General features: G+C 43.5%; 1 protein-coding gene across 1 annotated transcript in view; it reads right to left on the reverse strand.

Moving 5' to 3' along the window:
- The window catches only part of LOC120023701 (disks large-associated protein 2-like), a 52,378-nt gene that overhangs the window by 19,905 nt on the left and 9,192 nt on the right, over nucleotides 1-23,281 (reverse strand). Inside the window, exons 2-4 of the mRNA XM_038967764.1 lie at nucleotides 17,880-18,091; nucleotides 3,663-3,843; nucleotides 2,325-2,544 (exon numbers count right to left, since the gene is read on the reverse strand). Coding sequence (XP_038823692.1) covers nucleotides 2,325-2,544; nucleotides 3,663-3,843; nucleotides 17,880-18,091 — 613 coding nt within the window. The remainder of the gene's footprint in view (nucleotides 1-2,324; nucleotides 2,545-3,662; nucleotides 3,844-17,879; nucleotides 18,092-23,281) is intronic.

Raw genomic sequence — 23,281 nt, forward strand, 5'->3', positions numbered from 1 at the left:
GACAATTGAGCCACTTTAGTCTGTTTCCCAGCCGCCCCTGTTCCCCCAGACGCCCCCGGCTGTGGAGACCACGTGTTGTAGTGCTGCGTGAAGCTGTTGAAGTTACTATTGAAGGCCCTGAGCTCAGTGCACAGGTCCCTCCTGAGATCAGACAGCTCACGACGCATGGCCGACACTTCCTCCTTCCACTGCATGCTGATGGTTGCAGCCAATTGGGCCGACTCCTTGATACTGGCCTGGATTGCTTTGGGTGAGGGCCTCTCTGGGGCCTGAACGCTAGCTTTAGGGGGCCTGAACAGTCTGGGTGAAACAGGGGGCCCAGACTGGGGTTTGGCTGTAGCACCGATACTCTCTTGGCGGTACAGTCTGTCTCTTCTGATAGGGCAGCCTAGATCGTCATGGGCCAATGGGCCTGTGCCTGCCACGTCTCGATGTACACTGGCCTGGTACTCAGGTAAGCTAGTGGCTTCCTGTGTATATTTTCCCTCTGGAAGACAAACGTAAATATGTGTAGTATGTCATCAGGCCACAGGTGTGAGCAGCTGGAGAAAATGTGCTATCAGAGCCACAAAGCACAGAAATCAAGTCATGCAGTTTTTAGGTTAAGAAATGTATGAGTCAAAATAAGACTTGAAATTGGCCTATATCTTTAGTGTCTAAAAATCATTATTACAGTATGTGCTTGAATCTACAATGCTACATAAGGAAACCTTCAGGAACATAAACTAAATGTTCATAGTCCCATTTTGACTCATATTTCTGATTATGGTTTACACTGCCTTCCCAATCTGAAATGAACCTGTATCATGCATGCTTCTCATCTTTTCACTGCACAGAGACAGCCCCAAAAACACATGACAAAGAATAAGACACTGTTAAAACCTACTGTATGCATGGTATTCAAAACCTCTGGAAGATTGACCACATATGACACAGGTGTAACTTTGTGCACTGGAAAGAAGCAAAGATGAACATCCCCGCCTCTATCAGGAAGTATAGTATGAACCCTATTGAATTTCATGACGTCCAGTATAACCTATCTACCTGAAGTCAGATGGGAGAACAAATCGCCCAAAGACTCCTGACATCAGACACACCCCACACCATAGATTACATGAAATTGCAATTACACATTTTAAGATGCTGTTTTAGTTTGTTGAGAAAGCAGTGTAAATAACCTGGAAAAAGTCTATCAAAAGCACAATTCTCCAGATGGCCACACCTTCTCTGACCCTTCCCAGATTTCATTGGTGGAACTACACAGCAGAAAGAATGGGTACAACTGAAAAACCGTTGATCTTCTTGTTGTGTTTGTGCAGATCCAGGAATGGAAAACAACAGCATGCCTACTATTCCTCCTCTGGCGAAGCAGGTGACCTTAGGGGACCGTTTGCTGAAGTGCTTTTTAGTCACTCAGTGTCACACTCACAGTATATTTTATTTCACACTAAAAAAATAATAATAATTTGTGACCTCAATTTTGTTGACCAGCGCAGTTATTACCCACCACATCTGTAGGAACTGAACTGTAGAATCTGTGGGAGAGAAAACTCAAAGCACAAGGTGTGTCCATCACTTTGTGGTTTGTAAGTACAGGTAGATAAAGCTGTGGTAAACCCATTCAGTCATGAAGACTGTGGAGTTGAAGGACTGTTCATCTCAGCCCTTTTTCCCCTGCCCAGAGTGTCAGTCAAGCTGAGGACACACCCAAAGCACCTGTGGCTTATCATGAAATGAGGTTTAGAGTCAGATTGTGCTCAAGGCGAACAAATCCATCTAGTAAAAGAAAAACCTAAGGGAGAATAAAATCCATCATTGCCTTAATCTGAAAAGGTCTCATGATATAACGTTCACTTCATGTAACTGCAGAATGATTTCAATAGGGTTCATAACTTTACTCTCTGATATGAATGATGAATGAAGATATGAATTACTGTATTGAAAAAGCAATATGATGGATTGGCTCAAAGCAACTCATAAACTGTACTTGAATACAATTTTTATATCAACAATCAGGAAATATGTAAAAGTGATTCATGCAAACGTATGAAGCCATTTCATAAAGCATTTCAAGGGCAGAGCATCACAAGAAACCTCATGTGCATGCTCTTAACTTCATCAATCTCACTTGATACAACATTTTGATATTTACAAATGGTAACTGTCTAAATGTATGTATAAGGATTACTTTGCATGGCTATTTAAACATATCATCCACTTTGGATACGAGCTGCCATCTTAATCAATTGTACATACACTACTGTATACTTTATGTGTGGTGTCTGTCTATGTGCTGCAGTCCCCTCCTTCCCTGTTGGTCTTACCTGTGGTGGACCTGATGGTGGAGGTGACAGTGGAGGAGGTCATGGTGGGGATGCAGTCATCATCCTGGGAGTAGCCAGCCTGGATGGCCCTCAGGTAGCTATGGCTCCTTGTCCGGAAACAGCCGGGCAGGTCCAGAGCCTCCACAGCCTGGGATTCCACCTCACTGAACACCGACTCACATACTGACTCAAACTGACCGTTTATATCTGTCTCGCTCACCTGCAGGAGAGAACAACAGGGAGAGAAAGGTTCAATTCACATTTTTCACTTTTCTTTAAGTTTTTGCCATCGTGGGAAAAACTGAATTGGTTGGTTACAAAGTTTGGAGTTATGCTCTTTTCTTCCACTTAATAGAAAAGTGTTTGCTTGAAATGGGTGCCAGCTAATTGCCAGGAGAGCAAATGTTTGAAAAGGATAGCGTCTGCAGAGAGGTAAACAAAATTGTATTGTTCAAATTCGGGTTTAATTTGAGCATTTTCTTGATACGTAATTACTTTGTGAAATGTCAAGCCTATGAGTTGCTCAGCAGGACAATGTTCTTTGCTTGTTGTTGTTTTTCTCAGTTTCTTCAGTTTGCCGCAGTAGCTCACATTATGCATTCTGTAAGCTAGATCTATGATGACATTTTTAAAGGATTGGAGGAATTCAAGGTCATATTCTGTAGTGGCATAGCATACTGTATGAGTGTTAGTTCCCTCTGGATCCCCTGAGAGAATGTGAGTCCTGACCTCAACAGAACCATTATTTGGCAATCTTATTATACTCAGACAGATATGCATCTTGCGATTTAAAGATATCAATTTAGGGAAAATGAAATGGTCCGATTCTATCTCGCCATTGCTATTTGGCAATCTTTGAAATCAGAGATAAGGATCCTGTTCTATTGAAAGATGTATTATCTTGTAATAACCTCAGCAAGGTGCCGTGGAGGCAGAGATAGACCCAGGGAATTAGGGGGAGAGAGGTTGAGCTTTTAAGACTTGGGACAAATCAATACACCCCGACATTAAGAGAGAGATTTAGATCTTAAATGAATATAAACCAGAGACATAACATACTCCATTTGGCTTGTACACTTTAAAATGGATTTAAGGTCCATTCTAAAATGCCCTTCTAGCCAATCAGAAACGAGTATTCAACAATGCCATGGTATAAGATCAAAGTACCTGAATCTAAGGGAGGTTAAAGACAGCATTGAATAAAGGAAGAGAGAAAGAAGGCAAAATCCATTGACAGGAGCCAGAGTCAGGGCAGACGGCCGCCGCGATATCTGACATAAGACAATGACAATATCCTGGACATATCATTGTTATAGGCCAGAGACTCACCTGGCTGACCTGGCTAACACAGCTGGCCTGGCTGAGAGTGCTGACCGCCCGCATGTAGCTCTGGTTCCTGGAGCGGAACTGGGCTGCTGGGAGAGGTGGCTGCTGGGAGTTGTAGTTGGTGGAGGGCTCCAGGGCCATGCTGGGGTGGTGGGGGTGCATGTCTCTTGAGGCCTGCAAGTGGTAGTTATGACTGAATGGAGAGAGAGAGCGAGAGAGATACGACAGAGAGAGAGAAACAACAGAGAGAGAGCGACAGAGACACACACAGAGAGAAATAAAGACAATAGTCATCAAGGCGCCGTAGAAATGAGCTTAATAGTTTGACTAATAAACAAGTAATTTGACACAGTTGTTACAAAGGAGGAAAAAACTGTGAAGTGTTATTAACTTCATAGCAGACATCCTCTGGGCGAACTGAACTTCAGACTGAGACTGATTATGACATTGCATTCCACAGGAGAGGTGGATCTTCCTCACCCCACTAAACCATTGCTGTGCTCAACAGTGTCCTCGAAATGGTAATTCGATTTGCTATTGTGCTGAAACATTCAATCAATGCTTGAAGATTAGGTAAATGCTAATTAGGAGCTAGTTAGCAAGCAGAGCAAGAATTTCTGAGAGAGCAGGAGAGTCAGCCAGGTCAATTAAATGTGCTTCCCCAGAAGGGCAACATAGCCTTTACTCACGGAGTCACAGAGAAGTTGGACTAGAACTGCTAGAATTTTCAACCAGAAATGACATGTTAAGTGCAAAGAGACAGATGGAGGAAGAGATGGAAAGAGAGCAGGTAGGTGGAGAAAGCATAGGAATACAAAATAAGTACACCTAATGTCAGATAGGGACGAGTAAGCAGTTTTCTAGACTTTGTGTAGGAACAAAAAGGTGTATTTTTTAGTGTGACTAATGCCAGTGTGATCAAAATCCTGCCACTCCCTCAAGAACTGTCAGAGATGGACCTTTTACATGTATACAGCGTTCATAGACTATATCAATTATTCACACACTGTATGGCAGGTTATCCCTGAGTGAGACGACATCCAGAGATGAGCCTAGGAAACAAGCGGATTCAGGTGCAGAGGCTCAGTTAAACTAACTAAAATACTATTAAAAACAGAGATTAGTCACCGGTCAAGACCAGCTACCATTGATACATTCAATGGCAGTTAAAGACAGAACCAAATCCGTGCTGTCAATATAGCTAAGAGCCCATGTAGGTTAGACAGAGCCTTTGTTGTGTTCTACGATGCTGTATGGCTTGGCGGCATGGCAAGAGAAATAGGAGATTGGCCTGGCTGACTTGCCATTGACTAGGAGTGAGTGTTTGCTGTACTAGGTGTCCGTATTGAGTTTGTCAGCGGGGCTCAGTGCCAGCTGGCTTTTCAGCCTGACCACCGCAACATGGCAGCACCAGAGAGTGAGAGCGAGGGGGGGTAGGAGAAAGAGAGGGAGAACACTGTGCTTGTACTCACCTTAAGTCTGCAGCAAAATTGGTGATGTAGTTCCGCACGTCACTGTTCATTTTATCCACCCGGTAAGAGCTGTGGGCAGAGAAGAAGCAATGTTACCAAGTCCACTGCTGGGGGGAGTCAATGGATGCGGGTGGGACTGAGATCACGGTGCAACGTCAATGGATTCTGATTGAATTTGTATGTTTGTGGAGACATCAAATGTTTGCCTGTGATGTTCACCAAAGTACAGCAAACATTAGGATGATACAAAAACATGTTAATGGACAAACTGACCACCGTAACTGCAACTAATGGTATTAATGGTCATGTGGAAGATGGTAAAAGGTGTAGACTGACAGAGTGGTGTCAGTAAATGGTGCTTCATGGCAGACAGTATCTCATGTTATTGGGAAAGTGAAAGGGGGATACCTAGTCAGTTCCACAACTGAATGCATTCAACTGAAATTTGTCTTCCGCATTTAACCCAACCCCTCTGAATCAGAGAGGTGCGGGAGGGGGGGGCTGCCTTAATCGACATCCACGTCTTTGGCGTCCGGGGAACAGTGGGTTAACTGCCTTGCTCAGGGGCCGAACTATTGCCTGGTGTCTGTCTGTATAACACACAGACAGACACACTGGACATCATGGGGGTATTATCCAATTATGATGACTTTTAGCTTGAACGTAAGGTGCACGCACACAGTTGTACAATTCAAAAACAAAATTTGTCTTAAGAAGATCATCAGCAATGATAAGTAGGCCATGGCTCATTTACCCATGAAGTGTAAAACGCACTCAATTAAAATACAGAGGATCCCGTCTTGAATAAAAAAGTAATTTTCCTACGGCAGATTAATTGGGCGTAACTGAGGAGTAAAATACAACTTAAAGTTCCATCCATGAACAATGAAAGCAGCTCCAGCTTTTGGCTGACAACATCAGATGAAAGCGCAGCACATTGACTGACGGAGATAATGTGCATTACTTCACCCATCCCCACAGCTACGGCGTAAAAATGACTAGTATAGTCGACAGAGCTTAGACAATCTGCTTCACAAAAAGGCGACCCTTTATAATTTTTTACCCCTGCACATTTGCCTTTAATGTCTCTAACTGTTGCTAATGCACTTCCCATTGGTGGCAACTATGAAACTACGATACGATGTGAATCTCTACCTCCCTTCTCACTTTCTCTGCCTGCCTTTCATGCTGGCTGTGACTGGGACCTTATGTATTCTTTCAGTGGTTAAACAAAGACGCTTTGCCGAGACAAAGTCATTGTGCTGAGTTCTACCAAAGCGGAGAGAGCGAGAGAGAGGGAAAAGTCATATGTAAGAGTGCAAAGGAGAGGGAGAATACTGCAGCTAGGAGAAAGATAGTGTGTTATAAAGCTGGAGAATGAACTCCAGAGAGAGAGGGAGGGAGAGTAAAAGGGAGAGAGGGGGGAGAGAAAGAGAGTGCATTAAACCTTGAGGGTGAACAGATGAGGGCAATAGGCACACACTAGGCATTATAACTTCTGGGAAATGTGTCTGCTCTATAACAGGAAGGACAGCATCCCAGACAACCAGAACTAACAGCAAAGCCCAATAGAAAATAACCACTGTCTGACTGTTTACTGTTAGTGGGACTGAAGATAATGAGTAGTGAAGTTTAGCCTCATCCCAGAAGACAAGGGGTCAGGAGACAGTAAGGAAGTCAGAGGGACCTACAAATGGGTTTAAGCCACATTATAAATCCATTATAATCATCAGCGTCTAATTATGATAAGCCATTATCATCATCATCCCCATCATGAACATACAGTAGGAGATAGAAATAAATAGCAGGTACATGGCAAAAAAAATATAAGGCAATGTTTACATGACCCCTTTTCAAACAGCCCCTTATTTACCACTGTTTTTAAGAACCATTCACACAGACCGGAAATGTCACGCCCTGACCATAGAGAGCCCTTGGTTCTCTATGGTGTAGTAGGTCAGGGCGTGACTAGGGGGTGTTCTAGCTCAATATTTCTATGTTGGTGTTTTGTATGGTTCCCAATTAGAGGCAGCTGGTAATCGTTGCCTCTAATTGGGGATCATATTTAGGTAGCCATTTTTCCCACCTGTGTTTGTGGGATATTGTTTTGTGTTTGTGCACCACTACTTTCATGTTTCGTTACTGGTTTATTGTTTAAAGTTTCACTGTAATAAAGATGTGGAACTTCAATCACGCTGCGCCTTGGTCTGCTCATTACGACGATCGTGACAGGAAACCTGTATTTTGGTTACAGGGTCTGGGAAAATGCAGGAATCATGACTAGGTCTTTAGGTGGGTTTTAATTGACTATGTTTATTTTACCCCTACCCCTTTCAGATATTCCAGAAAGCTGGTATAAAAAAGCAGCCATGGTTAAATAGTGGGATTTTGGTCTGTGTATTCACTGTAGACTACCCGTATGTTAGTGTTCCAGTGTTGGGCTACCTGGTTCAAGCCAGGCTGAATAATTCTGCCTGTAGAGGCCGTAGCTTGGTAAAAAAGCGTTGGGCCAGTAACCGAAAGGTCGCTGGTTCGAATCCCTGACCAGACTAGGTGAAAAATGTGTTAATGTGCCTTTGAGCAAGGCAGTTAACCCTAATTTCTCCTGTAAGTGACTAAAATGTATGAAAGGGATATTATAGTCCATAATGACTGTGCCCTTAAAGGCAACAATTACTTTAACTATGAGGGAAAGTACCACACATATCTACTGTATATAGTAGAAGTCTTATTGGAACAGCTCAACAAACAACGAATCAGTGTCTCAAACAGCAACTAATCAATGGAATGGGATTTCTCTCCGACAATGAGATGTGAGAAACAAGCGTTCATATGATACACAATCCGAATTACTATTTGCCTTATGTCACATCAGTAACTAACGAATGCTTCACGCATGTTCATTTTAATTCATTACGAATGCTACTCAACAGGCTAATCATAATTTGGAGAACAAAAAGAGAGAGTTATTTTAAAACCTGCCTCAAATAGCTGGGATTGATTTCGCTTGGCGTAGATCTTGTCCCCCCCACCCCATTCCCAATGAGAAGGCAGCCATTAGAGAAAGTGTGCCTCTCTCCAATGAGTGGGGAGTGCTTCTCTGCTCCTCTATCAAACGCTATGTGTACCATGCCTGATTGACTCATTAACTTATCCTGCTATGCAGTGATGCTTTATGTAAATGCCTTTCCAGTCCTATATCATCACCAATAATACATCCCTTAAATGAGTTTGGCTAGTCCCTTGTTTCTCGTGAAATCCGATACAAATTACATACATTTATCTTAGTCTACAACCTACAGCTTGGGACCCCAAGGCACCTTTGTGGGGGATTATTATTAATTAAAATGACCATCAACTTCAGTCCCCTCTTGTGGTGGGGCGTTTCAGCTGAATGGCCTAGAGACAGGCTTGTTGATGGTGATGGATTCTTTATTGGTGAGAAAGTGGATAAAGAGACACCCTGTCAGCTATGAGAGGGACGTGACACAAACCAAAGGCTGTTCTCACTTTAACTCAATTAGCTACAGGAACCTCTGCCATCAAATTTACACCCACCGTGACCCCGAGGGAGAGGAAATTGCTTCAAGTGGGAACAGAAATAAAACCTTGCTCACACACGTGCCTCAAATCCAATCCAATTCAGTCCAAACAAGCAGTGAGCCATGATATTATGAGAGCTTTCATGTCAGGTGCCACTCAGATCAGCAGTGCCACTCAGAAAAGCAATACCACTCAGATCAGCAGTACCATTCAGAACAGCATTACCACTCAGATCAGCATTACCACTCAGATCAGCATTGCCATTCAGATCAGCATTACCACTCAGATCAGCATTACCACTCAGATCAGCATTACTTCTCAGATCAGCAGTACCACTCAGATCAGCATTACTACTCAGATCAGCAGTACCACTCAGATAAGCAGTGCCACTCAGATCAGCATTGCCATTCAGATCAGCATTACCACTCAGATCAGCATTACTTCTCAGATCAGCAGTACCACTCAGATCAGCAGTACCACTCAGATCAGCATTACTACTCAGATCAGCATTACCACTCAGATCAGCAGTACCACTCAGATCAGCATTACTACTCAGATAAGCATTACCACTCAGATCAGCAGTACCATTCAGATCAGCAGTACCACTCAGATCAGCAGTACCACTCAGATCAGCAGTACCACTCAGATCAGCAGTACCACTCAGATCAGCAGTACCACTCAGATCAGCAGTGCCACTCAGATCAGCATTACCACTCAGATCAGCATTACCACTCAGATCAGCAGTGCCACTCAGATCAGCAGTGCCACTCAGATCAGCATTACTACTCAGATCAGCAGTGCCACTCAGATCAGCAGTGCCACTCAGATCAGCAGTACCACTCAGATCAGCAGTACCACTCAGATCAGCATTACTACTCAGATCAGCAGTACCACTCAGATAAGCATTACCACTCAGATCAGCAGTACCACTCAGATAAGCATTACCACTCAGATCAGCAGTACCACTCAGATCAGCAGTACCACTCAGATCAGCATTACCACTCAGATCAGCAGTACCACTCAGATCAGCAGTACCACTGAGATCAGCAGTACCACTCAGATCAGCATTACCACTCAGATCAGCATTACCACTCAGCTCAGCATTACCACTCAGATAAGCATTGCCACTCAGATAAGCATTACCACTCAGATCAGCAGTACCACTCAGATCAGCAGTACCACTCAGATCAGCAGTACCACTCAGATCAGCAGTACCACTCAGATCAGCATTACTACTCAGATCAGCATTACCACTCAGATCAGCAGTACCACTCAGATCAGCATTACTACTCAGATCAGCATTACTACTCAGATCAGCATTACCACTCAGATCAGCAGTACCACTCAGATCAGCATTACTTCTCAGATCAGCAGTACCACTCAGATCAGCAGTGCCAGTCAGATCAGCATTACTACTCAGATCAGCATTACCACTCATATAAGCATTGCCACTCAGATAAGCAGTACCACTCAGACCAGCAGTACCACTCAGAACAGCATTACCACTCAGATAAGCAGTACCACTCAGACCAGCAGTACCACTCAGAACAGCATTACCACTCAGATCAGCAGTACCACTCAGATCAGCAGTACCACTCAGATCAGCATTACTACTCAGATCAGCATTACCACTCAGATCAGCAGTACCACGCAGATCAGCATTACTTCTCAGATCAGCATTACCACTCAGATCAGCATTACCACTCAGATCAGCATTACTACTCAGATCAGCATTACCACTCAGATCGGCATTACTACTCAGATAAGCAGTACTACTCAGATCAGCATTACTACTCAGATCAGCAGTACCACTCAGATCAGCATTACTTCTCAGATCAGCAGTACCACTCAGATCAGCATTACTTCTCAGATCAGCATTACCACTCAGATCAGCATTGCCACTCAGATCAGCATTGCCACTCAGATCAGCATTGCCACTCAGATCAGCATTGCCACTCAGATCAGCATTGCCACTCAGATCAGCATTGCCACTCAGATCAGCAATGCCACTCAGATCAGCAATGCCACTCAGATCAGCAATGCCACTCAGATCAGCATTACCACTCAGACCAGCATTACCACTCAGACCAGCAGTACCACTCAGACCAGCAGTACCACTCAGACCAGCAGTACCACTCAGACCAGCAGTACCACTCAGATCAGCATTACCACTCAGACCAGCATTACCACTCAGACCAGCAGTACCACTCAGACCAGCAGTACCACTCAGACCAGCAGTACCACTCAGACCAGCAGTACCACTCAGAACAGCATTACCACTCAGACCAGCAGTACCACTCAGACCAGCATTACCACTCAGACCAGCATTACCACTCAGACCAGCATTACCACTCAGACCAGCAGTACCACTCAGACCAGCAGTACCACTCAGACCAGCATTACCACTCAGATCAGCATTACCACTCAGATCAGCATTACCACTCATATCAGCAGTGCCACTCAGATCAGCAATGCCATTCAGATCAGCATTACCACTCAGATCAGCAGTACCACTCAAGCATGGAGCCCCATACTACAGCCAAATCTGGACCATTTTTTGAGCAATGGCAGAGAGCAAAAGTATGGCACAAGCCAGGGTCTAAAACAACTCAGATATAAAGTCTCTTTTGAGTTCCTCATTAGTCAAAATTAACATGTACAATTCAAAGGGAAATTAGTAGGGCCAGGAGTTTTCCTGACCATGTGACCTTACCAGGCAAAACTCTGGGCCTCAGGGTCAGCCTGTCACACCCACCCTGATCTGTTTCACCTGTCTTTGTGATTACCTCCACCCCCTCCAGGTGTTGCTTATTTTCTCTGGTGTATTTATCCCTGTGTTTCCTGTCTCTCTGTGCCAGTTCGTCTTGTATGTTCAAGTCAACCAGTGTGTTTTTCCCGTGCGCCTGCTTGTCTATGCGCTTCTACTAGTCCTCCCAGTTTTGACCTTTGCCGTTTTCTGGACTCCATTCCCGCCTGCCTGACCATTCTGCCTGCCCTGACCTCGAGCTTGCCTGCCATTCTGTACCTCTGGATCGCTGAACTGGTTTTGACCTTTCGCCTGTCCACAACTATTCTCTTGCCTAACAATTTTGGATTGTTAATAAACATCTTGGACTCTAACCATCTGCTTCCTGTGTCTGCATCTGGGTCTCTCCTTGTGCCCTTTTACAGCCAAAACTACTGGGCCTAGAGGTGAGGCTCAAACTTCAATAGCTGCAATAGGAGCCACAGACAGGCAATACCGGGGCAGTCCTGACGTGTCACAGGAAGACAAATGGTAAGACAAAGAGAATACTATACAGTCATGAATGAAAGGCCTCCCCAGCAGGCATTCTTCAGCCTGGCCTGAACCAGGTAGCCCAACACTGCAACACTAACATGCTGAGGTAGCCCAACACTGTCTACAGTGAATACAGGAGGAACTTCATCAACTGTCTCCATACTTGTGTTGTCAATGGACTCTGAGGCAGGCCACGGGGCTGGGCAACATAAAATGATCCATATATATATTCCTCTTTCACTAAGAGCAGCAGGCTCCTGGACTAACTGCTGAGAGAGGCATTATCTAGAGACCCTCCGAGCATAATACGTGTAATGGATATCTGCTGCTCCATCCTCCAAATCACTCCCTTTTTAGTGGCATTCTTAATGGAGTTCAATTGTTAGTACCCAAATCCCAAAACCGTGTTGTTTTCATAGCTACTGGTTTTGGATCATAGGCTGATGAAGGGTATTAGCAAAGCCACTATCATCACATAATATAATAAACTGCTGCATTGTGTAGTACTGCGTGAGTGCGTGTCCAATCGCACTGACGTGCTTTCACACGTCAAAGACATATACACCCACAGAGGACTTTTAAACCGTTCAAAATTCATTTAAACTTATCAGACAAAATAATAATAATCCTTTGCAAAAAAAAAAAGGGGAAAAAAGCAGTGTAAATGAAATTAACACCCCAGAATCTTGGGTAACTCATTTTAATTGTGTCAAGCGGACAGTGGTGAGAGTATTAAGGGATAGTGTTCGCTCCACTTTGCTGTGATGTCAGTATTTTCCAGGAAAAATCCTTGCTGTACCCTAATGGTAATTTAGCAACCTGTGTTGAATGGTAATGAGTAGAGCTGCTGCAGGGGTTGGGGAGGAGAGAAACACACCACAGTCATACAGAGCGAGGTAGGCTACTATCATGACTGTCATAACTGGATCAAGACCAACATAGCGCTGATGCGGCAGTACAGCAGGGATACCACGAGCACCATAGAAATGGATAGAGATACATAAAATCTCCATGACAAGAATTTCAACAGGCACGTTTGCATTTACCTATGGCAATAGGTTTCACACTGTGTTAACAACACAACTTTGACATGTTACATCAATCTCTATACTGGCACTTTTGCTGTTAAATTTAAGGGTGTCAATCAAATGACCAAGAAGAAATATAGAATTTTTGGTATGCCAAAATATTACCGACAAAACATTCCCCCTTTCCAAAATGAAGACTGTGTTAGCACAAAGCAGCCTGTTATGCGAGTGCCAAGAAAATAATTCATCTAATAGAGACCTGTACGTTGATAGTCCAGCACATGTCAGTCACGGTGTTGTACTGACTGACACAGCAAAATAGAATAGGCAGACAGAAATATGAGGTTCTGAAAGTGCTGGTCTGGGAGGAGGGTTTTACAATGGAACATTAATAAAATGGACTCCTGAACTCTCCTGTTATTACTGTTTCCATATTCAACCATGAACAAAGAGAGAAGAGTGGCCTTTGAGGAAGAATGAAAGTGTGCTTGCACTGGCAGACAGTGGCGCTACATTAACAATTACATCAGGGAAAGATGGACCGCCAAGTACAATTTAATGTATTTATGTCTGATATAATGCTAAAATTAAAAACGCAATAAAGAATAAACTATAGCTGTGGCTCAGAGAATAGTGACTTTCTCATACCTGCACTGACACAATGAAGAACACCTTTTATTCAAGACAAAACTCTAAAACCATTTAGACTGAAAGTCTATGGGAGATGGATTTTACACTGAGATCCACCTTTGAACTACCACAGGATCTCATAAAATGACTACGTTTTTATTGCAATATAACTCTGCCACTGCTCTGTGACCTAAATTGACAAGAATATGAATGATATATGAGAGTGCCCCAGGGGTGAAGGTGAGGAAGTGCGGTAACAAGGAAATGGGAGAAACACTGGGCAAACACAGCAGCCATTGACAAGGACAATTAACAAACCATACAAGGACAAGAAACAGCCCATATGAAAAAATATTACAGTTTACAATAGGAACACTACAGTACTTACTATAGAATTCGATAGTAAATTGTAGTATACTGTAGATTATTCTACTACATACTGTAGTACTTACTATAGAATTTTGTAGTATACTGTAGAATATTAAAGTAAATACTGAAGTATTATCTACAAAAAAATATTACAGTAATGTCCGCTAAAACACTACAGTCTGGGGCCTCCCAAGTCGTGCAGCTGTCTAAGGCACTGCATCACAGTGTTGCAGCATCACTACAGCCTTGGGTTTGATCCCAGGCTGTGTCACAACTGGCCGTGCCTGGGAATCCTATAGGGCGGCGCACAATTGGCGCAGCGTTGTCCGGGTTAGGGGAGGGTGTGGCCGGGTGGGCTTTAATTGGCTCATTGCACTCTAGCGACTCCTTGTGGCGGGCCGTATGCCTGCAAGCTGACTTCAGTCGTCAGTTGAGCGGTGTTTCATCCGACACATTGGTGCAGCTGGCTTCCGGGGTTAAGCGAGCGGGTGTTAAGAAGCAGCGCGACCTTCGCCTCTCCCGAGCCCGTTGGGGAGTTGCAACGATGAGACAAGATTGTAATTGGATATCACGAAAAGGGGGGCTAAAATCAAATGTCACACTACAGTCTGCAAAAACACTACGTTTTTAACTATAGTAAATTATACAGTATTTTATTTCCATATACCCTGTCCATTCCCCTCCCCCATATACCAATTTGTGCCACCCATACGTGAGAAACCTACATGCCAAGTATATACCATATTGTGTTCTATACAGGTTGTAGAATATATTATTACCGGTTCAGACCCCAGTCCTACCAACAGGTTATGGAAAATGTGCTCGTTTAGTATTTCTCCAGTAGGTTTCCTGAAGGAGAAAGCCACCACTTCTATGTCAAAGATAATAAAACATAAACACTATAGTAAATACTACAGTAATGTCTGCAAAAACACTATAATAAACACTACAGTATACTACAATCTGAAAAAACACTGCAATAAATACGACAGTATAGTACAGTCTGCAAAAACACTACAGTAAATACTACAGTATACAATCTGCACTATATTAATTACCATAGAAAATACTATAGTTTTATTTTACTACATTATTTATACTATAGTTAACAGTAAATACTACAGTAAAGAGTACTGTAAAGTCCGCAAAAACATTTCAGTGAATACTATAGTATTATACCATAGTATACTATAGTATTTTTTCATGTAGAAGTAGACACAGAGGAAATAACCTGTATTCTGAAACCAGATTTGTAATGGGGAGACATTTCTATGGAAATAACAACATTGGATCATTTTGGTTTTACTTTTCCTCACTGATTTTAATGTAAAGAAAAAGAGAACTAGAATATGCAGTTTTATAATCCAATAACAACATTGCCTTCCAACAGAGTAGGTAAAAAGGCAAACAACAGCATTCCTGGCCCTCTTATTGAATCATCTATCTTGGATATGTTTTTGCTTGTGCCATTGTTAGTGTGTTAGAATTTTGCTCGTCTCATCCAATCGACAAGTATTGCAATCTAATTTCATGTTAATCTGCTGCATTTGTTCTAACGTCATTCCATTATCATCCTAACCTCGTTTCTGTAATTGTGTCTGCATCATGGCCTATCTAATCCTCTCCAGCACTCATTCATTTTATACCCCCAGTGCACACACTTAACAAAGCTTTACAAACAATGACACTAAAAACGTTTTGCTATAGAAATCAAATCTGATTAATTTATTAATTAATTTGGTATTTCTACAAGTTCTAGATCATGCCCTTATTAACCACAGATCTAGGATCAAATCTTTGGCATTACCTGTGTAATGGGGGTCAGTGTGCTGCTAACAGCTTAGCTTCCTCCAATGTCTGACTGCCCCATACTGGGCTCAAACCAGTGATCTTCTGCTTCGCAACATATGTGACCACCCTCCTTGACAACGTTCCAACAGGTTGAGGCACCCAAAAGGTACCGATTTGGATGGCTCCATCCGTGACATTTCAAGCTAGCTGTGGAGTGAGCTTACGGCACGTTCTTAAAACTTCTTGTCAATATGGGGGCGCTGTTTTCACTTTGTAAAAATTCGTTCCCAAATTAAACTGCCTCGTACTCAATTCTTGCTCGTACAATATGCATATTATTATTACTATTGGATAGAAAACACTCTCTAGTTTCTAAAACCGTTTGAATTATATCTGTGAGTAAAACAGAACTCAAGTTGCAGCTAACTTCCTGTCAGGAAGTGAGAAATCTGAAATCGGGCACTCTGTTCCAGGGTCAGTTTATTAATTTGCATGTAATCTATGAGTCGACATGCACTGCATACGATTTCCCCTAGATGTCAGTAAGCAGTGAGAATTGGAATGGGGTTGCTAGGCAGATCTGAGGCCATATAAAGGCTCTTGGAACGTGGGGTGCACTCTTTTCAACGTTCGTCATGGCGCAAGACAGACCTCAGGATGGCATTCTGAAAAGCTCTCGTTATAGGCCTTAGATATATCCGGCTCTGATTTTATTCGATATAGGTGTTAAAGACATCATAATGTAGTTATTTTAAACCGAGTTATATCAGTTTATATCAGTATATTGCGATTTTCGGATATTTCTTTGTGCTGCGTTATGAAGAGTTGGACACGTCTGGGCCACATAGCTAATGTTTGCTGCTAATTCCTAAGTTGAAGACGACAATCTACAACCGAGCAACGATGATTCTGGACAAAGGACCACTTGCACAAGATTCTGATGGAAGCTCATCAAAAAGTAAGAACTATTTATGATGTTAATTCGTTGTTCTGTTGAAAAATGTTACACTACTATTCCGCCATTAATTTCGGTGCGGTCTCGCTTTAACGCACGCTGTATGTCGTAGTAACGTTAATTTAAAAAATCTAACACAGCGGTTGCATTAAGAACTAATGTATCTTTCATTTGCTGTCCAACCTGTATTTTTTAGTCAAGTTTATGATTAGTTATTGATTAGATTAGGTGCCTCTCCCAAGATTTCTCCCGACATTTTGTTGGCAGCTTGGCTACTATTCTCATTGTATAACCACGATTTGTGCCGCTAAATATGCACATTTTCGAACAAACAATATATGTATTGTGTAATATGATGTTATAGGACTGTCATCTGATGAAGTTTTGAGAAGGTTAGTGAAAAATTTAATATCTTTTGCTGGTTTATTCGCTATCGCTAACGTGCATGAATCAATGCTGCTGTGTGGTTGGCTATTGTAGTAAGCTAATATAATGCTAAATTGTGTTTTCGCTGTAAAACACTTAAAGAATCTGAAATATTGGCTGGATTCACAAGATCTTTGTCTTTCATTTGCTGTACGCTGTGTATTTTTCATAAATGTTTTATGATGAGTATTTAGGTAATTCACGTTGCTCTCTGTAGTTATTCTAGTTGCTTTGGTGAGAGTTGTGATGGTGGCTGCAATGTAAAACTATGATTTATACCTGAAATATGCACATTTTTCTAACAAAACATATGCTATACAATAAATATGTTATCAGACTGTCATCTGATGAAGTTGTTTCTTGGTTAGTGACTATTTATATCTTTATTTGGTCGAATTTGTGATAGCTACCTATGCAGGGAAAAAATGGTGGGGAAAAAAAGTTGTGTCTTTTGCTATGGTGGTTAGCTAATAGAAATACATATTGTGTCTTCCCTGTAAAACATTTTAAAAATCAGAAATGATGGCTGGATTCACAAGATGTGTATCTTTCATTTGGTGTCTTGGACTTGTGATTTCATGAACATTTTATTATATGATATCCCTGTGGCTTTAGGCTAGGCTATGCTAGTCAGCTTTTTTGATGGGGGGGATCCCGGATCCGGGTTTGTGACTCGTCAGAGTCACAAACAGTTACACAGCAGTTACACATGCTAGGATACTTTACATGGCCTACCTCTGGGAGTCTAGGAGTGGTCTCTGCATGACAGACTTGACCAGGGCGTCTGGCCGGACCGTCTTCACGGGGGACGTCTTGGGGCTGGAGTCAGACTCTCCACTCTCATCATCACCCATGGCTTTGACGTAACTGCTGCTCCTCATCCTCCGGCAGGGGATCTCATCGTCCTTACCTCCCCCTGGGTAACCACTCCACTCATCCTGAGGTACCTGGGGGAGGGGGTAGAGAGAGGGTTAGAGAGAAGGGTTGAGTACCCTGTAACAGAAGTAGTAAAATTGTAGAAGATACTGTAATGTAATTATAGTATGAGTACTACAGATACACAGGTTTACCTCAAAGTTTCTTCGCTCCCACTTGCCGTAACATGTACTTACCTACATGGTACAGTAATTACTGTAGGTAGGTACAGTTTATCTTTAAACTGTGGATATTGTTACATAGACCTGAAAACAGGTAGCCATTAGCTGTTTGGTTTTGGTATGTCAGGAGAGTTGTTGTTTTCTCAATGTGGCTATTGGCTCAGCCGTAGTGTAAAGCAGACTGTCCTCGATCATGTTTATTGGTAAAATGAAGGTAGTGAGAGTGGGATCATAGAGGATCAAACTGAATAGGAGATTCATCCACAGTCACATTTAACCACAGCTCAGGCAAAGATAGGTACAGTATATCACTTGTAATATTCTGTTATCATTCTCTCTCTATAGCTAGTAAGACATTTGCAACTGAGACAAGGCTCTTGCATGGCATCATCCCCATTGGCAAGATGTTTTCTGACTCAGACTTGTTCCCTTGACTGCAATCTGTTCCCAGATTGAGACTCAAAGTGAGGTACGTGCAGTGTGATCGTGCTGTGTTTACCCAAGATTGCATTACATATCATAAGGCTCTTCAATATTGAATGTGAGACCAGCATCAGAGATGTGTTACATGTTGCATGATAAACCACAGCAGAGCAGCGGTAACACTGTTTGACATTCCTGTCGGATGGTTTACTTACTGACGCCTATGAGCAGTAAATAAACCATGCAAGAGAACTGTTCTAGTTCAGTTTAATTCAATATAATTACTTTAAAAATATACAGAGTAATTGAGGGTCTATTTGTTACGAAAATCCTTTCTGAAATTCAAAAGATCAAACTAAAATCCTAAGCCTAACACAAAAGTACCATATTCTGGTCTTCTGTTTGTATAATGGCATTTGTTGAAAGGTTGTGGAAACCATTTGAAGCTGCTGGACAAACGGCTAGGGGTTAATTTAATCGAACTGATGACATCATGCTGTTTACAAACTCATTTAAATATCACAGGCGCGTTAAATAAAGAAGTTACCACTAAAGTCTCTCTCTCTTCCTCTCTCTGGGCTCTATTTTCGTCTGGCACAAAGGAGGTGCAAGTGTCATACGCACGTTAGTTAGCAATTTCGTCTGGCACTGACATTTTCCAGCCCTAACACCAGGTTCGGTAATTTACCTGTCTAACATCAGCTCGCTTGCACTGAGGGGGAGGGGTGGCAATATTTGAGGTTTGTCCTTAAAAACAAGCGCAAAAGTGACTATTTCATGCAGCGCTAATGGGCCATTTTACAGCGCTAATGGGCCATTTTACAGCACTAATGGGCCATTTTAAGACCCACAAAAAGCAGGTCTTAACGGTAATGCAGTTGATAAAGGCATGGATTTAGAGAGCGGAAGTGCAGCCTATCCAGCCATGAAGCACAGTGCCCATGGAAGGAGAGATATTCCTTTTGTGCCGGTGAATCTCGTATTTAGAAAAAAATATATGATTGGTTTCCCCCATTTCATTTAACTTATTAGAAAGATACACCGTCCATTGGTAAATTCGTCTGCTATTTCTGGAGAAGTGCAAATATGATCTGTAAGATGGTTCCATGATGTTTATAAAACATTACATTTGTGAGCAGTATAACGGTGAGTGGACATTCCCTCTTTCTCTTTATATTTTTGGTATTGCGTTAGGTTTGTTACAATTACAGCCCTCTCTGTCACAGTTTTGCTTTACTTCAAAAGTACAGCAGAGTTCAATTACCGCAACTACAACAGCCGATGCTCCAGTACCATTTGCCGGACGGTAGCAGAGTGAACAGTCTAAGGCCTGGGTGGCTGGAGTGTTTGGCAATTTTCCAGGCCTTCCTCTGACACGGCCTGATGTAGAGGTCCTGGATGGCAGGGAGCTTGGCCACAGTGATGTACTGGGCTGTCCGAACAACCCTCTTTAAGGCTTTGCGATGTATTTGCCATACCAAGCATTGATGCAGCCAGTCAAGATGCTCTCGATGGTGCAGCTGTAGAACTTTTTGAGGATCCGAGGGCCCATACCAAATCTTTTCAGCCTCCTCAGGGGGAAGAGGCACTGCCGTGCCCTCTTCACGACTGTGTGTGGACCATGTTAAGTTCTTAGCGATGTGGACGCCAAGTCACTTGAAGCTCTCGAACGACTCCACAACAGTCCCGTCGATGTGGATGGGGGTGTGCTCTTCCCTCTTTCTACTACAGTCCACGAGCAGCTCTTTGGTCTTACTGATGTTGAGGGAGAGGCTGTTGTCCTGACACCACACTGCTAAGTCTCAAAATTAACCTTTATTTAACTTGGAAAGTCAGTTAAGAACAAATTCTTATTTTACAATGACGGCCTACCCCGGCCAAACCCTAACCCGGATGACGCTGGGCCAATTGTGCGCCGCCCTATGGGACTCCCAATCATGGCCGGTTGTGATACAGCCTGTAATCGAACCAGGGTCTGTAGTGACACCTCTAGTACTGAGATGCAGTGCCTTAGACCGCTGCGTCACTCGGGAGCCCTCTAGACTGACTCATTGTTGTCTGTGATCAGGCCTACCACCGTTGTGTCATCAGCAAACTTGATGATGGTGTTGGAGTCATGCGTGGTCACGCAGTCGTGGGTGAACAGGGAGTACAGGACGGGACTAAGCACACACCCCTGAGGAGTTCCAATGTTGAAGGTCAGCGTGACGGAGGTGTTGTTGCCTACCCTCACCACCCGGGGCCGAAGTCCATGATTCAGTTGCAGAGGGAGGGGTTCAGTCCCAGGGTCCCTAGCTTGGTGATGAGCTTGGCTTACCAAAGATCTGACAGTAGAGAGCTGGCTGTAGTCAATAGGGCTTGTGTGTTGAAAGTCATAAGTCCCGTGGGTCCACAGCGCTCTATGGCAGAAATTCATAATGTTATGATTCCAGAGTAAGGGGCTTGCAAAATGTGCCATGATGATGCCACACAAATAAGCAAAACTGGGCCACACACACATACCAAGGGAGCTATCATTTTATACCCTTCAGACGACACGCACGCACGCGCGCACACGCACACGCACACACACACACACGTTTGTTGTACTATCCTTGTGTGGTCCAACAATTTATTCCCCTTAACCTAACTCTAACCTTAACCCCTAACCCTAACTCCTATCCCTAATTCTAACCCTAAACCTAAAATAGCCTTTTTCCTTGTGGGAACCGGCAAAATGTCCCCACTTGTCTAAATTGTTCTTGTTTTACTACGCTTGTGAGGACGTCTGGTCCAAAACACACACACACTCACACACAAAAACACACACATACAAACATTGCACGCTCACCAGAGTCGATGGGTTAATTAAGTCTTCAAGGAGTTTGATATTTTTAGACGTCTAATTAAGGAAGGAGCGCCAGAGGACAGCCACACACTGTGGTGAGATTTGTTTAATTTGGGATTTGCTAATAAACTAGATAGACGGGTGGATCCCCCCTGTGTAGAGACAACGAACCAGACATCTCTGTGTCTCCCATCCTAATGAATACACACACAGCACAGGGCTGTTTGCATGAGAACATGCAAATCTACACAGTCATGGTCCAAATGGTTGATACTGCTTGCAACATGATAGAATATACTAGAACGTGTACTTAGTTATCTATGGGCAGAATGTAATGAATTTACTCAAGTGAGGAGAGCCACTACAAACTATACATGACGGCAAAACACGAGAGGCAGAAAAAGGACACATTCTGAGATATACAGTAGCTACAGTCCATCTCCTCTCCCAGACTATGTTTGGGCGTTCACCTGTATGTGGCCTCAGGCCTCAGCCCTGATCCTGTCCTAATAGGATAGACTATACATTCTAGATTCTAGTCCAGTTCTCCAGATAATGTGTGAATGACCTGTACTGTATGTGCATTTCCAGCCCTGCGCTCTCAGCCTTGCTCCTGCCCCATAGGCCTCCCCAGGGGGATGGGCTGTAGGCTGTAGGCCCTGCTGCTGCTCCTGCAGTGCATTTCATTGATTAACTCTGCAGCTCCGTTCCACTCAGGTCATCTCCCGCGAGGAACATAAGTCAGCGCCATTAAAACAGGACCCAGCCAGAGTAGAAAGGGGGATAGACCTGGCTTCCCTGGCACGACGCCGCTAAACAACTCAATCAGTGATAATCCCTCCCCACTCCATCATTTCTTCAGAGAGGACTGTGGGAAGAGAATGATTCAGTGTGTTCTAGCGAGGGGTGTTATTTCTTTATCTCCGCCCCCCCCCCGTTCTGGCTCTCTCTCTCAGACTACCTCACTCTACCTCTCTCTTTCTGTGTTTCTTGGTCTGGGTTATGTATTGGATGGTCCTGGGTCTAGGTCTCACTGCCTGCCTGGTAGGCAGCAGCTAATGGTCTTCTCTCCCATCATAAGGTTGTTGGACTCCGTTGTCAGGGCAATGAAGGCTGGGGACTCTCTATACCTCACTACCTCAGAAAAAACGTAAATATCACATTTACACAAGTATTCAGACCCTTCACTCAGTACTTTGTTGAAGCACCTTTGGCAGCGATTACAGCCTTGAGTCTTCTTGGGTATGACGCTACAAGCTTGGCACACCTGTATTTGGGGAGTTTCTCCCATTCTTCTCTGCAGATCCTCTCAAGTTCTGTCAGGTTGGATGGGGAGTGTCGCTGCACAGCTATTTTCAGGTCTCTCCAGAGATTTCTGTCGGGTTATAGTCTAGGCTCTGGCTGGGCCACCCAAAGCCACTGTCTTGGCTGTGTGCTTAGGGTCGTTGTCCCGTTGGAAGGTGAACCTTCGCCCCAGTCTGAGGTCCTGAGCGCTCTGGAGCAGGTTTTCATTAAGGATCTCTCTGTACTTTAATCCGTTCATCTTTCCCTTGATCCTGACTAGTCTCCCAGTCCCTGTCGCTGAAAAACATCCCCACAGAATGATGCTGCCACCAACATGCTTCACTGTAGGGATGGTGCCAGGTTTCCTCCAGATGTAACGCTTGGCATTCGGGCCACAGAGTTCAATCTTATTTTCATCAGACCAGAGAATCTTGTTCCTCATGGTCTGAGAGTCCTTTACGTGCCTTTTGGCAAACTCCAAGCGGGCTGTCATGTTCCTTTTACTG

The sequence above is a fragment of the Salvelinus namaycush genome, chromosome 28 (genome assembly GCF_016432855.1).
Source record: "Salvelinus namaycush isolate Seneca chromosome 28, SaNama_1.0, whole genome shotgun sequence".
NCBI classification, from domain to species: Eukaryota; Metazoa; Chordata; class Actinopteri; order Salmoniformes; family Salmonidae; genus Salvelinus; species Salvelinus namaycush.